Consider the following 17,909-nt stretch of genomic DNA (forward strand, 5'->3'; position numbering starts at 1 on the left):
ATAAGTAAGTTATATTCTGACCATCTATTTAACAAACTGAGTATATGGGCTGAACAAGCAGATGTAATAATTCTAGAACAAGCTGGCTTCCGTCCAAATCGTTCAACAATAGACCATATAATAGTTTTGCAGCATATTATTGATAAATATACTCTTAGAAAAGGAGGCTTTTTCTATGTGGCTTATATCGACCTGAAAGCAGCATTTGATTCGATTCCAAGATCAAGATTATGGTCGAAATTATACCATCTTGGAGTTGATAGACGCTTATTAACCTTGCTGCAAGGCTTATATAAAAATACTAAATTAAGAGTTAGATGTAATATTCAGGGATACCTAACCAACCTGATAAAAACGCAAAAAGGGGTCAGGCAAGGATGTGTTCTATCACTCTTACTCTTTAACTTATATATTAATGATATTATTAAAAAGCTAAATCATTGCGCTATACACTCCCCTATGCTAGCTAATATCCCAAGAAATGCCCTCTTATATGCTGACGACATTGCTTTACTATCAAAGACCTCGATAGGGCTGAAGAAACTACTAAGAGGAACAACTCAATATTGTCAAATTGAAGGTCTAGAAATAAATTACCAAAAGACCAAGGTATTAGTATTTAGCAAAAAATGATTGAAACATACCTGGATACCAAACGGAAGCATTATTGAACAGGTGAATTCATTTAAATATTTAGGATCCACCTTTCAAGCGTCAGGTAGCCATAGCCATCATATCAAATCAACTATATTAAATGCTAAGAGAACATCTAAAGCCTTGATAACTTTTTACTACACCAATGAAGGACAATTAATTATCCCTGCCTTAAAAGTATTTAAAGCCAAAATAATCCCACAGCTCACGTATGGTATGCAAGCGACAACAAGGGACAAATTTCCAGAGATACAAGTGTTACAAACCTCCTTTATACGGTCCATTATGGCATTACCTACATGTGTCCCTAATAGCCTTATACGACTAGAAATTGGAGTACAATCCATAGAATCAATTATTTGGATATCGAGGATTAATTATTGGCTAAAATTATATCTAGAACCCCAAGGTTTAGCACCTCACATTCTTGAGGATAACTTTAAGTCAATATGGAACACTATAATTATAGATAAACTTCAACATCTAGGCTTTACCATACAAACAATAAGACAGATGGGATACGAGTCAGCAAGGATAAATATCAGACAACGCATCAGAGATATTGACTTACAAACTCATCGAGAAATGGCGAAGAAATATAGATATAACGCCAGCCCATACCTTCCGATGCCTTATTTAACTAATCTTAATATACCCAAATATAGAAAAGCATTTATCTGGATTAGATGTGATGTCCTCCCATCAGCGGTACTGGAGGGTCGATATAATAAGATTCCATATATTGATTGCCTATGCCCCTGTGAAAGAAGAGAAATTGAAACAAATGTTCATGTTTTATTATACTGTCCTCTATACGATCAACCCAGATTGCACCTTATTACACCTCTCTTAGACAATCGAATTTTAAAATTCTGATGTTGCACGAATAGATTATTTATTGTCTGACCATAAGAAAGAAATCACATGGGAGGTAGCAAAATTTGCTGCAATAGCAATATTAAAAAGGAAAGAGTCTTTATAGAGTTTTAACTTTTAATATTATGAGAAGCAGATACGATATAATAGTTTTAAATTAAAATATGATTAGATTTGGAATTGTAAATTGAGATGTTATAAATGTTTTTTATATGTTGTTTGGATCCTTGTGATCGTTAATAAAGTTACTTACTTACTGCCCTTCCTCCCAGTAGGAGCCCAGGGCGGCAAACAAAAGTACTAAAAGCACTTTAAAATATCATAAAAAACAGACTTTAATATCTATTAAAACATCTTTGAAAACATTTTTAAAAAGCTTGAAAAACATTTTTTTTAAAAAAAGAAAAGACTTAAAAACATATTAAAAAGCAATTCCAACACAGACAGATGGATAAGGTCTCAACTTAAAAGACTTGTTGAAATAACAAGTTCCTTATCACTTGAGGCGGTAGTTCTCTGCACACTTCCCAATTTGAGTAAGCCCCATTGAATACATTGGGACATGCTTCTGAGTAAACAAAGATTAGATTGCACTATAAATATCTTTACAGATTGTGTAATTCATAAACATATTTGATAGTCATGTTTATATAAATATTTCTTCATACTGTGTCCCAATAAGCATTTGATTTCACACTATGGTTGTAGATGATTTTTTTCCTCTGCATTTTAAGTGTGCCCTTCTTCCTGGGGGTGGTCATGGTTCTCTGTTGTTTTCATCCTGAGGGGAGGATATGCTGAGAGGTGGTGAGTAGCACATGGTCACCCAGTAAACTTTATAGCTCATTTCCATTTTGAAAAATTAATTAAAACGATTTACATGCAGGCAAAGTTGATTAAGTAGATCAACACATTTAGAGCACATCCAACTCACATTTAAAGCACATTACTTCCCCTAAAGAATCCTGGGAAGTGTAGTTTCCCCCTCACAGTTATAATTCTCACCACCCATAACAAACTAAAATACCCATGATTCTGTGGTGGGATTCATGTGATTCAAATGTGTGTTGAATGTGCTATAAATAAATGGTGTGGATCTGCCCTAGGTATGATGTGCATTCAAGAGTGAATTGCAAAGAACAATTTTAAAATATACTTTTTTAAACAGGGAGGGTTGTAGCTCATCGGTACAAGGTCCAAAATTCAATTCCTGGAAAAGACTATTGCCTGGAATCCTGGAGAGCCAACGCTAGTCATGAGTACTGAGTTAGATGGTACAAAATGGCCTGAGTCAGTATAAGACAGATTCCTTGGTTCGTAAAGTGGGAAGAGACTAAAGGGCCACAGTGACTCCAACATTTATTTATGTATTTTTATTTACAACATTTGATGATATGATGATATACTGCCTTCAAGTCGATCCCGACTTATGGCAACCCTATGAATAGGGTTTTCATGGTAAGCAGTATTCAGAGGGGGTTTACAACATTTATATACTGCTTTATTGTAAAAAATTCTGAAAGCGGTTTACAGAAAAAATTAAAACAATAAAATTATTGGCAAAAGCATTAAGAACAGATATTTAAAAACATTCAAAATAATAAAACCCAACAATGAGTTAAAAACAGATTTGAAAACACAATAGCTTCTACATGCCTGGAGAGGCTTGCATCAAGAAAACTGATTTTAGCAGGTGCTGAAAAGAGGCGTCTGCCTAATGTCAATAGGCAAGGAGTTCCAAAGCATAGGTGCTGCCACACAAAAGGACTGATTTCTTACAAGAGCAGAACAAGTACTATGTGGCACCCATAACATGGAAAGCACAGCTTGAACTTGGCCTGGTAGCAAATCAGCAACCAATGCAGATTTCAGAGCAGAGATGTAATGTGCTGATAGGGTCTCACTCATATCAGCAATCGTGCTGCAGCATTCTTTATTAACTGCAGTCCCCAGGTCAGGTTGTGCTGCATGGGGATTTCTGTGACCTTAGCTGACTGGCTGCTAGGAATTTTTAAGTTTGGGTTTTTGGTTATGAATCCTGACTGGTTGTGGGATGCTGAGTTTTCTGCCTTACTCATAGGAATCTTGTTGTGGTTGGTATGGTATTGCATTTAGGAAAGTGTTACTGCCTTTTGTGTTGTTTTTTCTATTTGCATTTCACTTATCTTTAACCTCACTCCGTTACAGCTATAGAAGCAACAGCAGTGGTTCCATGTGCTCAGGGCAACCCCCTTAAACCCACTGGTGATGCACCTTGTCAGTTGCATGACAGTTTATTTGTTGCCCAATAGTGGTAAAAGAGAATTCACATATTTGGAAGTGTGGCTACAACTGTTGTTCCCAAGCTGCTGCCTATGAAAGTAGACCAAACCATGTGTGTTTTCTCTCTGTCCATTATTGCTCACTGGAATTGGGTTGGCTGTCAAAGTGAGTTTATAGCAGCCCACAGGGTAGACAGAAAGGGTAGAGAATCTTCTTACTCTTACTCATTTCTCAGACCTCTTTCTGAAGGGTCAAATCTGTTAAGAATTTTGGAACAGCCATGTTAAAAGATAGGGGCAGGGCACTGCAGGCAGTGGGTTGCCAACCCTGCTTGGATATGGATGTCTTTGCAGAGGATCCATAGTCAAGGTTTACCAACAGCACAATTCATACTATATCTACTCAGAAGTAAATCTTGTTGAGTTCTATGGTGCTTAGTCAATTAGTAAGTGTGTTTAGAATTGCAGCCTTCGAGGGCATCCATCTTTACTCCTGAGTGTTCCCATCTAACATCTCCACAACACTAGGCTCCTTTCTTCCTACAATGGCCTTCTGGTGACTGGCCTGGGGGCACTTAAACCCTTCTTGCTGAAAGCAAATGGGCTAGATTAAATGTTCCCTACCCAGGCTTCATATTTTAGCTAAGATTTCTATCTTAATTTCCAATCAGAGATTTTTTTTTTCATTGTATGCTCTAAACAACTGTGATTGATGCTTAATGTATCATGCTTAATGACAGCACTAGGACCCATCCCTGTGACATCACTCAGGAGTACCCCCTCTGGCCCACCCCTGAAATTTCAGGGTTTGGGATGCTTCTGACCTGGCAACTCTAATTCCCACCTTCCATTGTTCTTAGCCAATGAGGGACATCACAGTTGTCCTGGAAAAATTAAGAATTTTAGTCTGCTTGCCTTCTGCATCTGCAGAATCTAGCTGGTTAGAAAACTGCACATGCCCACTTGATCAACACATGCAGCTGCTTACCCATACACTCCTTGCGTCAGCAAGGAGAAGCAGCCTTCATCTCAGTTGCCTGTTTCTCAGGATATGTGTCTTAAGAGGTGAATGCAATGGGAGGGTCTGCCTGTCATCATGGAGGATGGAATAAAAGGGTTTGATTCCGCCAAACTCTCCCTCCCCTGAACAGATACAGTAGGGCCCCGCTAATACGGCGGGTTAGGGACCAGGCCCCCGCTGTAAAGCGGAAATCGCCATAAAGCGGGGCCCCATAGACTATAATGGGCTGCGTCGTGCGAAAATGACATCAAAATGACAACAAAATGGCACGCGATGGAAAACCCCCACCGTATTAGCGGAACAAGCGCTGTAAGAGTGGGGCCTTTCCCTGATTGAAAACCGCTGCATGAACGAAGCACTGTAAAGCGGAACGCCGTAAAGTGGGGCCCTACTATACAAGATATAAAAGCAAACCTCTCTGTAGAAAAGGCAGTGATACTAGCATTTGCATTTTTCAGCCCTGTACCCACCTTGTTAAATGGTGCTTACTCCTAAGTAAAGTTGCATTGGAATGCAGCCTCACTCACCTTGTTGCCTGACAGAGCCTCTGTTCAGCAATTCAGAAAAGGCTAAAAAGTATTTTTTGAAACATACCCTTCTTCAAAATGACTGGCAGGCATCTCTCCACCAAAGATCACCCTACTTCCATCTCCCCAGGGATGGATGTGTGTGTGTGTGTGTGTGCACGTATACTTACACACATGTGTATATATATACACATACACACAGAGGCGCTCCCTCTCTCTATGCATATATGCAATGCAGTGGAGGGGTGTAACCTTCCCCTCCTTAAGACTAATACGAATGGAACAGCTACCCTGTGTAATGCTACCACAGCTTGCCAGGTCTCTAGAATTCACTGCATTTTTATTTTCTTTTTAAAAAAAGAGGGGCCAGCACCCAGGTCTCCATCATGTTGCAGCCTCTATCATAGAAGGCTCCATTTCCCCTCTCTCTGATTGGATATGTGAGAATCGGTGTACTAAAGACATGCTCCCCTTAGATAAGATGATTGACAGAACTGATCATATTGAAATCTTGATTTCTATCTGCTTTAAAAGTTATATGATTTTTATAGTGCTGCATTGACTTGTTTTATGTTTGTTGTGTTTTTATTGTTTTTACAGAGATTGTGCATTTTTATTGTTTTTACTATGTTTGTAAACTGCCCTGAACTCCATTTTTAACAGTGGAAAGGCAAGATATAAATCCTCTTAATAAATAAATATTCCATAATAGGCATTTAAGGTTGAAAAAGAAGCATTTTTTTAAATCTTCAAATCCTTCCCCAGTTTTTGGTGGTAATTGCTAGGCACAAAACAAAACTGGACAATGCAACTTTTAATATGATTAATTTGCCTAATCAGGACATGATTTGCATAATATGCAAATTATGCAACTAATTTATAATTTGCATAATATGCAGATCAGCCTGCCCGGATTTGTGGAATTGGAATATGGCAACCCTAAATATAGGATGTGTACACAGTGACCCCCTAAGGTTCTAGACCTAGAAATCCTAAGAGGCAATGAGTTTCAATAAGAGGACTCGAACTGAATTTCATAAATTGAGTTAAACTAACTGGCCTAATCTGTTTTGGATGAAGAGACGTGAGACAAACCTGAAGCTTTGCTGGCTCCTACAGTTAATGCTAGATCCCAGCCTCATATATGGACGTGGTGTGAGTACCAGGACTTGCTTCATCTTCTACCCTCTTTCTGCAGTGGTGACAGCCTGTCCATTTGAGAGGCACAATTGCCACCGCTAATGAGTACAATAGGCAAGGTGAAGAGAGCTTAGGCCTCACCTACTCTCCCTTTTCCCCTCCTTCAGGGCCACGACTGACATAGAGGCTGCAAGAGTCAATAGGCCTCTTGGAACTAAGCATGAATCATCTGATAAACCAAGGCTTCTTTATGGCTACCATTGTAAATAATAATAATAATAATAATAATAATAATAATAATAATAATAATAAATGTTATATGCAGCATGCAACTGTTTGAAGGGAAGATGAGCATCTGTGAACACGATGAGGACCCGTCAGGGAAGCCATTGCCCTTTTGTGTCCTCTACATGTCACCAAATCTCCCTTCCAAATGTGAACAGCATTCACCACATGATATGCTGTGGATTTGTTAATAACTCATTCACTGCATAAAGAATGATGTGGCGCTAAGAATTCAGAAGTATAAAGTATAGGTGAGACTATTCCCTCTCCTCCTCGGTAATCACTGGCATAAGATTTGCATGGCAAACATTCACAAATATGTGTATTATAACAAAAATATGCGAATGTTATCTTTTCCTAGCCCTGCAGTCTAGGCTGCAGTCTTGCTGTCGGTCAATTCATTCAATAATATATTGTTCAATTATTTATTCCATCACTGTAGAGTGTATCTGAGGCCTAATCTAGATGTGACGAGCAGCTATGGGGATCTTTTTTCAGTTTTTAAAAAACCAATGGCATGCCCTCCCCCCAGCTGCTTTTCTTTATGCAGTGGAAAAGATAAGAGCAACATGGGTAGGTGGGGAAATAGCCAAACAGGAAAGGATTAAGCAGCCCTATCTTCTGGTATTCCTCTGCTCAAACTCTGAGTCTCCAGAATACAGTTTTCGGTAAAATGAACAAGAAAAAACAACTCTGAGGGAAAGATACACACAAAAATGTGTCATTTGTTGACCAGACCAGAAAGCTGAGGTGAACAGGATTAGAATATTCATTTCAACATCTGCATTAATATGAACAGTTACATTTTGAGACCATTGTAGTCCTGCTGTTGAATTGCATATGCTACAGAGAATATCTGGCAATTAGGGTGCAAAGGAGATAGTTAGGAAAAATAGAATAGTGTAAGGGGGCCATAATGTTCCATATGCAGCTTGCATTGTGTACCATGTGTGGTGATGTCCATCTGTTTTTACATCTAGATTTTTTTCTAGTGTCCTTTTTAAATAAAACAAATGTATATTGCTTTTTAGGTACTGTGAACCCTACCAAATGTTGTTGTCCCTTTGCCCTGAAGATGGCAGCATGTCAGCTTCTTCTGGAGATCACCACATTCCTTCGAGAGACCTTTCCCTATATGCCCAGGCCACGTACAGAACCTCTTGTGGTGAGCAAATGCTAGGAATTTAACTTGGAGACTGTCTGGGAGGGACAGGGGAAGATAAAAACTAAGCACAAATTGCAGAATTGGAGAGGGAAACAAGAGAATCAGTTGAGTAGCAGAATGAATGTTTTGATGAATTCAGGGTAGGGGTGTGGAAGAAGGAGTCAGGTTTTCATTGATAGGAACAAAATCTGCAAAATTGGTTTATATTATGTGTAGTTAATTATACACAGGGGGTGGTATCCAAATAACTTCTTGTCAGTGCTAGGGAAGGGATCCTTTAGCTGGTGCTGCTTCAAAAGCATTCTGTCATCCTAACAGGCAGTATTGATTTAAGTTTGTTCTTTGTCCACTATCCGCTGCTTTTACCGGTCTATTTTTCCCCCTCTCCAAAAATACTGATATTAATATTGATATTTCAGAATATTGTTTTTTTCAAAAATTGATATTTTGCAGGAAATATCAATAAATGAAAGAAAATATGAATATTTTGACTGAAAGAAAATATCAATATTTTGGAAAATATCAATATTTTGAAAGAAAATATTGATAATTTGAAAGAAAATATTGATGAAGGAAAGCAGTTTAGCTGCCGCCGCCTCCTTTTCCACTGTGGCTGAGGCTGGTCAGTTTTCACATTAGCAAGCAGAGACCGGCTGTTTTCCTTTTGGAAAACAAAAGAGGAATGCAGCTTTCATTGCTCCCCCACCTCCTCCTTGGCAAGCCTACAGTCAGCTTGGGTGAAACTTGTCTTGCTTCCTCCCGCTTGGGGTTTGGATTATTTAAGTGGTAGAGGGTGGCAGGCACAGAGAGCACAAGAGAGTGACAGAGCTGTACTGCTGGGCTATGAGTAAAATCAATAAAATAACAATATATTTGAGGGAGGAATACAGTGTCAGGGAAAGCCACTGAAGTTTGGAGCAAACAGGATCACTCTGTAAAGATGGAGAATATGCGGACCAATGAAAAATCCAGTGCTAAATCCAAATTCAGCTGAATTCTCGCCCATCCCTAATCAGCAGAAGGATTTCCACTTGCATAATGGAACTTCCCCCCCTCTTCTCACCCCACATACTCCCTAAATCTGTTCTGGGTTTTCTCCCAGCCTTCTAGAACAGATGTGGGGAGGGCACAAGGCACACATGTGGAGAGGAGGGGGGGGAAAGTTCCATTGTGGAAGCAGAAATGCTTCCATTGACAGAACGAGTTATTTGGATACCGCCCATGATGCCTACAATGGCAGGTGATCTGTTCATAGGCTTATTGATGTGGCCTCCTGCCATTTCTGAAAGATTACCAATACATAACATTTTAGTAGCCTCTCTGTACCTTGCTTAGAGATATCTTAATACGTCAGAAAAGACTACTGCTGATGGAGGACATTATCTTCTAGTTTACAAAATTGTACTTGCCTTGTCCACCTGGACGTCAGTCCTTGCCACAGCCAACCATATATATCGAACTCTGTTTATGATGGCTTCCTTTAAACTAGTATGAATTTTAATTGTACATCTTGTATACGTCTTTTACAAGTGGTTTTGAAACCTGACTCAGTCTTGTAAACTTTCCTTTATGCACTCTCAGTCCTAGAGAGATTATTAACTTAATAGTGGCTTTATCCATTGGCATTACCCCCACCCCACTCCAGAGTGCTTAAAACAGACAAGCCTCATGATTTAGTAGTTTAGTTTTGAAAATGAGCCAAAATGGATGGTTATATTGGGGAAGTAAGAGGAACAATATTCAGGGTAGTTAAAAACAAAAAGGGATTGCCAAGAGGGTGAATGAGCAATAGAATGGCAAATGTAGATCAGTTTAAGTAAGTGTAAAATGATATACATTGGGGCAAAGATTTCTAACTTCATATGTGCACTGATAGGGTCTGAGCTGGTAGCGGCTAACTAAGAAAAAGATCTTGGGGCCATGGTGGATAGCTCAATAAAAGCATATGCTGTAGGTGTGAAAAAGACAAATTAGTAAAGGGATTGAAAATAAAACTGACAATATTGTAGTGACAGCATACAAATTTATAGTTTGACCACACTTGGAATACTGTACAGAGTTTTGGTTGCCACATTTCAAAAAGGATATCGTAGAGCTGGAAAAGGTGCAGACAAGGCAACCAAAATGTTTAGAGGGCTGGAGCAACTTCTTTATAAGAAAAGGTGATCATGATTATGTGTGTGTGTGGGGGGGGGTTAGTTTAGAAAAGAAGTAAGGAGATGCAATAGAAGTATATTCACTAACAGGCAAAAAACCCTTGCAGTTGGCAGTTTAGCCAACAGATATTTCTATCAAACTTTAAAAAGCAGGGAAATTGGGCAGCTATGGTGAATGCACCAGGGGAGCAGGAGACCTGACCTCCTGTCTGAGATATTGTACCACCCTACAAATTTGTAAAAATGCAAACACAATTTGCGTTGGTTTTTCACAGTCCAATACACTTCCTGTGTAGCTTGGAAGAATTTGGTAACGTGCCTCTGCTCTGCAACACCTGCAGTCAGGACTGCATCTCCAAAGATGGAGAATTACTTTTTTGCATGTTTGTTGGTGTTCTTCTTACTTTGCTTCTTTCCTGTGTTACTACTGTTTCTACAGAGAATCTAACCTAGAAAATTACATTTCTCTCATTTTTCATCCTAGAAACGTGTCAAATTTATTTTCATTAATTTCAAAACCTTTTTTATTGGTCAATGTCATATGATGGTGAAGACAACCTTTTGTGTTTCAAACTGGAGGTTATGTTCTATTTCTGTTTTGGATGCACTAACAGTTGAATCTGAAACTGCATATTTTGCTACTTAAGCAATGAATCTAGCTGTTGGAAAAAACAAACCTGGCCTGTTCAAGATGCATGTTTTCAGCCTGCTATGTTTAAACCACTCCACTTAAGGATGGGTGGGTATGGTCAATTAAAAACATAGAGCACACCTAGAAATTTGCTTGAATATACTTCACCTCCCACTGTTTTATCTTGTGCAAACTGAAACACTCCTCATGTCCATTGGAGACTATTCTGCAGAATAGTCAGTGCCATTATTCCACAATTGTTTTTGGAGGTTTTTTTAGTGTAAATTGTACAAAGTGTTGTTGTACTTCACATATTCACAGAAACAGCGATGATACAGCAGCAACGTGTCCTCTCAATACTTGTCCTTCTTGGCTTATTAAAGCTTGCTGAGGAGGTTTGACTGAGTGGATCCAGGGTGTGGTCAGGGAGTGGTTCCAGCCACCCTGAAAGATGTGGTGATCCAACCACTCCTGAAAAAGCCCACCCTGGACTCATTGGTTTGCGACAACTACCGGCCGTTTGCAAATACCCCTTAGGGAGGGTGATTGAGATGGTTGTGGTGCTGCAATTGCAAGTACTCTTGGATGAAACAGATTATCTTGACCCATTCCAGTCTGGGTTCAGGCCTGGTTATGGGACTGAATCGGCCTTGGTCTCCCTGATGGATTACCTTTATCGGGGGAAGGACAGGGGGAATACAACTTGATCTCTTGGTGGCTTTTGATACCACTGGCCATGATATCCTTTTGGGCCGACTTGGTGAGATGGGTATTAGAGGCACAGTTTTACAGTGGTTCTGATCCCATCTCCGTGGTCATTTTATGATAATAGCATTGGGTTATTGTCTTTCAGCCCTCTAGCAGTTGTGCTATAAGGTGCCACAGGGTACCATCTTGTCCCCCATGCTGTTTAACATCTATATGAAGCCCTTGGGAGTGGTCATCAGGAGAATTGGGATGAGGTGTCAGCAATACTTCGATGATACTCAACTCTATTTCTCTGTAACATCTGAATTGGGAGAGGCCGTGCAAGCCCTGAACCACTGCCTGGATTTGGTGGTGGGCTGGATGAGGGCCAATAAACTGAGTCTGAGTCCTAGCAAGACACAGATGCTGTGGGTTGGTGGTTCCTGAGTTCAGATAATTGGTCAGTTGCCTGCTGTGGATGGGGTTGTACTCCCTCTGAAAGAGCAGGTTTGTAGTTTGGGGGTGCTCCTTGATTCATCTTTGTCGCTAGAGGCCCAGGTGACCTTAGCAGCTAGGAGTGCCTTTTACCAGCTTCAGATGGTAAGACAGCTGTGGATGATTCTAGACCAAGATAGCCTGACCACTGTTGTCCATGCACTTGTAACCTCCAGGCTGGATTACTGTAGTGTGCACTATGTGAGGCTACCCTTGAGGTTGGTCTGGAAGTTGCAGCTGGTGCAAAATGTGGCAGCAAGACTGCTCACTAGGGCAGAGTATCGCCAACCTGTCACCCTGCTGCTGAAAGAATTGCACTGGCTGCCCATTAACTACCGGATTAAGTTCAAGGTTCTAGTTTTGGTGTACAAAGCCCTATACAGCTTGGGACCAGGATACCTGAAAGACCATCTTATCACTTATACCAATCGATCACTGCGCTCTGCAGGTGAGGGCCTCCTGTAGATACCATCTTATCAGGGGGTCCTTTCTGCACAACTTAGGGAAGAGACCTTTGGTGTAGTGGCACCTACCCTGTGGAATTCCCTCCCCTTAAATATTAGACAGGCGCCATCTCTGTTATCTTTTCGGTGCCTACTGAAGACCTTCCTCTTCCAACAAGCCTTTTAAGTTGAGACCTTATCCCAGTCTTCATCTGTGTTGGAATTGCTTTTAAATATATTTTAAAACCTTTTTTTAAAAGATGTTTTTAAAACTTTAAAAAAAATGTTTTTAAAGATATTTTGTTTTAATATAGTTTAAAGTCTATTTTTATGAAGTTTTAAAGTGCTTTTAAAGTGCTCTCCGTGGCGCAGAGTGGTAAGCGGCGGTAACGCAGCCGAAGCTCTGCTCACGGCCGGAGTTCGATTCCAACGGAAGGAGGAAGTCGAATCCCCGGTAAAAGGGGTTGAGGTCCACTCAGCCTTCCATCCATCTGTGGTCGGTAAAATCAGTACCCGGCATATGCTGGGGGGTAAAGAAAGGCAGGGGAAGGAACTGGCAATCCCACCCCATATATACGGTCTGCCTAGTAAACGTCGCAAGACGTCACCCTAAGAGTCGGAAACGACTTGCACTATAAGTGCGGGGACACCTTTACCTTTTTAAAGTGCTTTTAGTGCTTTTGTTTGCCGCCCTGTGCTCCTACTGAAGGGAAGGGTGGGATATAAATCAAATAATAAATAAATAAACAGAAGCAAAAGAAAATGATTTACTATAGGAAATGTCACTAAAATTGCAAAGTAAATCAAACATATTTAAAGTGACTATCTGAACTATATCAACTGTCTTAATATTGTTGCTTCCTCCGTGCTAAAACAAGATCAGTCTTGGTTCTGTTATTTAGGCTGATTCCAGGTGTTGCCACCACTCACCATATGTTTAGAGGCATTTAAGAAATTTAACATTGGACTGTATGATAGCACAGGCATATTCAGTAAGAACCATCTGTCAGTGTTCTAAAAGCCAGAGTCACAGCTGCTTGGCTTGGCTAATCAGGTAGCCACACCCACTTTAAACAGTCATGGCTTCTCCGAAAGAATCCTGGGAAGTGTAGTTTGTGAAGGATGTTGAGAGTTGCCCTGTTCCCCTCACAGAGGTACAATCACCAGAAGAGGGGCTGACTGTTAAACCAGTCTGGCCACTGGAGCTCTGCCAGGAGAATAAGAATCTCCTAACAAGTCTCTTTAAATGTGAATGGAATTGAATTTCTGCCCCATCCTAATGATGGAAGAGTCAGGGCAGATCAAAAGAAGTGCTTCTTCCCATAGTGCATAGAATTCACTTCCACAAGATGTAATGGCCACCCACTTGCATGGCTTTGAAACGGGATTAGACAAATTAATGGAGAATAAGGTCATCATTGGAGACTACTGGTCATGTTGGCAATAACCCAGTCTGCTTCTGTGTTGGAATTGCTTTTTAATATGCTTTTAAACCTTTTTTTTAAACAATGTGTTTTTTAACCTTTTTTAAAAAACAAAAGTCTTCAAAGCTTTTTAAAGAAATGTTTTTAAAGTTGTTTTGTTTTAATGTATTTTAATGTCCATTTTTCTGGTGTTTTAAAATGTTTTTAGTACTTTTGTTTGCCACCCTGGGCTCCTGCTGGGAGGAAGGGCGGGATATAAATAAATAAATAAATAAATAAATCCTATCTTGAGGATTCTGCTCCTGAATGTCAGTCGCTGGGGAACAGTAGCAGAAAAGGGCTATTGCCCTCATGCCCTGCTTGTGGGCTTCCCAGAAGGGAACAGGATATGGATAGGCCTTTGGCCTGATCTTCCTGTGTTCTTAACTGGAAATGAAGCTTCAGTGTCCAGAGATGAGACAAGAGCTATTATGTTGTAGGAGACTGCATGTTTGGCTTCAAGCTAGGAAACCTGGATTCAAATATCTGCTCAGCTGTGACACAAACTGACTGGCATTGGGTCAGCCGTTATTTTTATATAAAACATATTTTTTGTTTGTTTGTTTCTATTATGACTTATAGGGCAAGCCATCACAAAGGCAGCTTACAGTTTAAATGTTAAAAGCAATGCAACATTGAATAAGTAACACGTAATAAAAGCAACATCAAGTAAAATTATATTTAGGGTGTCAGCAATACAATAAATTATTTGTCATCTTAACTTACTTCTTGGGGTTATTGTGAGGACACCCCATGTACACTGTCCTGAGCTCCTTGATGGAACAAGTGGGGTGGGAGATACAAATGTAGAAAATAACAGTCCTTGTTAAGTTAATTTTTCCTCTCCTTAACTTAAGAACAAAACTTGAATACCTGTGATATTCACATATCTCTGTGGTTCATGTGATGTTATAGGATCTGGAGAGCTGCAGGTTGCGTTTGGATCCTGAGATGGACCGGCACAGGTATGAGAGGAAGATCAGCTTTGCTGGGGTTCTGGATGAAAATGAAGATTCAAAAGATTCCTTGCACAGCAGCAGTCATACCCTGAAATCTGACACAGGTTGCGAAGAGAAGAAAGGTTTGTTGCCTGCTAAAGCTTCCAACTTTTCCCAGGTCTATTATTTGGCACTGGACATTTATGGCCCAGCTTTCAAAAATTGTATTAAGAAGCAGGAAGCTATGGATGCCACACGGTGGAATCAACTGTAATGTCTATCTTTATCTGGATGTGCTAGATCCAAAAAGGAAAGATTTTTGGCAGTTCATTCCTAAGCACATTTGAGTGGAGGTAAGCCTCCTTCATTGTAGAGGAACTTACTTCCAAGAAATTGTTCCCATGCCTGACATCCAAACCAAAACATCAGTTGATGTCAATTTATGCAAACCAGAAACTGGCATATGGTTTTTTAGAAAACAAATCCAACCAGCTTCCATACTTTATGAAGGAATGTTTATTTCTAATTGTACCAAAGGGAGCAATGGAGTGCACATTTACAGATACTAAAAGTTCATTGGTTTTAGTTGCACTTAAGAACGCATATTTGCTCTCTGGACTACATTTTGTAATTTCGTAAGTAAGCATTACATCAGTATTTTAATGTATAATTCCACATGTGGAAGAAAAGGGAGGTCTTGCTTTAGATTTCCAAAGATAAGAACAGAAATTATATGACACCTAACAGAGTTTATTAATTTGCTCCCTGAAACTTTGAAAAAAAATTGCTACCACTTGCTTTAAACGCATCTGCTATGTGGCTCTCAATGGCTAACCCCAAAATAGGCGTAATGTCAAAGCATAACTCACTGTGGTTGCTAAAGGCAGCAGAGTGTCTATCATTGTAATGCCATCTCAAGCACAAAAACCTCAATAGTCTCTCAAATTTTCCTTCTGTCTTTTAGTTCAAGTGTTGCAATACAAAACACAGTCAATAGTTATTTAACATTTTATTATGGACATTAAATAATAGTCCAGTTTTCTTTCTGCAGTTTCACAATGTAGAAATGATACAGTAGGAATTTTAAAGGAACAGCATGCTTTGATTTATGGTACCATGAAAAACTGGAAGTTAAATCATGGAGACACAGGTATTATTTTTCTGCTTTCTTGAGCTTCAAGCAAGTACTTGGGAAATCACCCCTCTTAGCTAGAATCTGTTTGAACATCATTTCCCAGGCGTGGTTTGTGTAAACATGGCAGCCCATTTATTACCTGTTGCACTTAGGCATATTGTCACTAATGCTTGACAAACGTGGTCATTCTGGTCCAACCATTACTTCCTCCACAACAGCTGCGCCCATGAAGATTTGTGTCTGGCCGGGTTTCATTGCTTCTGAACTGGGCAGCGGTGTCACTAGGCAGGTGCAGGGGGTGCGGAACAACCGGGTGACACCATGGGAGGGGGGTGACACCCAGAGCCACCCTAGGCACCAGGAAGCGGGACAGAAAGGATAAGTGATGCCTTGGGTGGAAGAGGCTCGGAGCTGACTTAGTGCTGACAGGTAGCTTTTCGGAGTGGCACGCCCTACAGTGGCTTTCTTTGCCGGCTTGCCTTCCGCAGGGCCCAGACAGCCAAAGCAGCGCCTCCCCCAGAGGGGCTCCAGGAAAGAAATGCGGTGGCGGCTGGGGGTGGGAAGGCAGTCCCAGCCCCGCCCTGCTGCCCTGGACATGGTGAGAAGAGCTGGCCAGCTGCAGCCAGGATGCGGCCACAGCCAGCGGGCATCAGTGGGGTGGATTTGCCTGCCCTGCCTTGCTTGTGAGGTGCGTGACATGGGCAAGGAGGACCAGCCTGTGGCGTTCCCGGGTGGGCGCTTGCCTGTTCCCTCCTCTCGCCCCGTGAGACCACCAGCCAGCTCGGCAATGCGCCTGAGGCATTCTGCTTCCCGAGAGCGGGCGGAGAGCTGGTCTCAGGCATGGTGCCGCGGGGCAGCTCCTGCGGGCCTGACAGCTGCCTCCACACTGGCCCTGTGCGGCCCAGGCCTGCTCCTCGGAGAAGGGTCCAGGAGGCCTGGCAGAGAGGCGATGCCTCCAGCATCACCCCAGGGCCTCCCCGCATGCTTGCGGTGGGTGGGTGCGTGCATGCTCTTCCAGCCCCTTCAGGTCTTCCCTCATCATGTTTTTCTCTATGTAACCCTTTGTGTGTGTGTGTGACTGCAAGGCCTAAGTCTCTCATTGCAGTAAAGATCCACTGCTACAATATGGGAAGGGGGCCTGCAAGTGGGACTACAGGGGAATTAAAGGATCTACAAACAAGTAAGCAAAAGGCAGTGGCGGCTGAGAGGAAAGGACTGTGGAACCAGTATAATGGCTGGATTGTCTTGCTTCCAAAGAGGAAAGAATATAACTGCTCAGCACATTCCAGGCACCCCCACCCAGCAACCAGCTGGCCCACCAGTAGTGTAGTTGCAAATCCAGAAGTGCAGGGTCTCTTCGTGGTAGTTATGGTACAGCCCCTCACAGCCACACCCCCAGGATTCACATTCTCTGTAATTACAGAGTTATAGAACCAGAATAAAACTGCTGTGTGCATAGCCCCCCTCCAAATTCTCCTCTCTCTCTCTAGGGGCTAAATGCTGCCAGAAATCTTCTGATTTTAAGAATACTGACATGAAGTCAAGTGTGAGATTACAATTTGGGAGACCAAGGTACTTTGCCATGAAGTTCACTTCTCGCCCTAAGAGCCAGCCAGCATGAAAGGGGAAGCATGTGTTAGCTACTTGGAAGAATCTTCTCAGTGACTGACTCGTCTCCTTTCATTCTGGTCGGCTCCAATAAGCATGAAAGGACTAGGAAACATGTTGTTACCCAAGTGAGAAGACTCTTTTCTGTGGCTAACAAGCTTCCCTTTCATGCTGATTGGCTTGTACAAAGAGACCGTGCTGGGACCCTACTCCCAAAGACATAAGGGGTCTACAACTCTAGATGACTACACCCTTGCAGCCCACCAAAACAAAATCCAGAGAGCAAGTATGAAGAATAAACCCAAGTGTTGGGAGGAGATGAGTTCAGGGAAGGGCACCAGAAGAGGAAGACTCAACAAGGCCACATTCACACTGTACATTTATTCCACCATTATTCCACTTTAAACATTCATGGTTTCCTCCA

The 17,909-nt window shown here is 41.3% G+C and overlaps 1 protein-coding gene across 1 annotated transcript in view; it reads left to right on the top strand.

The window, feature by feature from the left end:
• UNC80 (unc-80 homolog, NALCN channel complex subunit) overlaps positions 1 to 17,909 on the top strand; it is a 341,822-nt gene that overhangs the window by 163,938 nt on the left and 159,975 nt on the right. Inside the window, exons 25-26 of the mRNA XM_061607866.1 lie at positions 7,796 to 7,929; positions 14,720 to 14,885. Coding sequence (XP_061463850.1) covers positions 7,796 to 7,929; positions 14,720 to 14,885 — 300 coding nt within the window. The remainder of the gene's footprint in view (positions 1 to 7,795; positions 7,930 to 14,719; positions 14,886 to 17,909) is intronic.

This window comes from Rhineura floridana, chromosome 2 (assembly GCF_030035675.1).
Source record: "Rhineura floridana isolate rRhiFlo1 chromosome 2, rRhiFlo1.hap2, whole genome shotgun sequence".
NCBI lineage: Eukaryota > Metazoa > Chordata > Lepidosauria > Squamata > Rhineuridae > Rhineura > Rhineura floridana.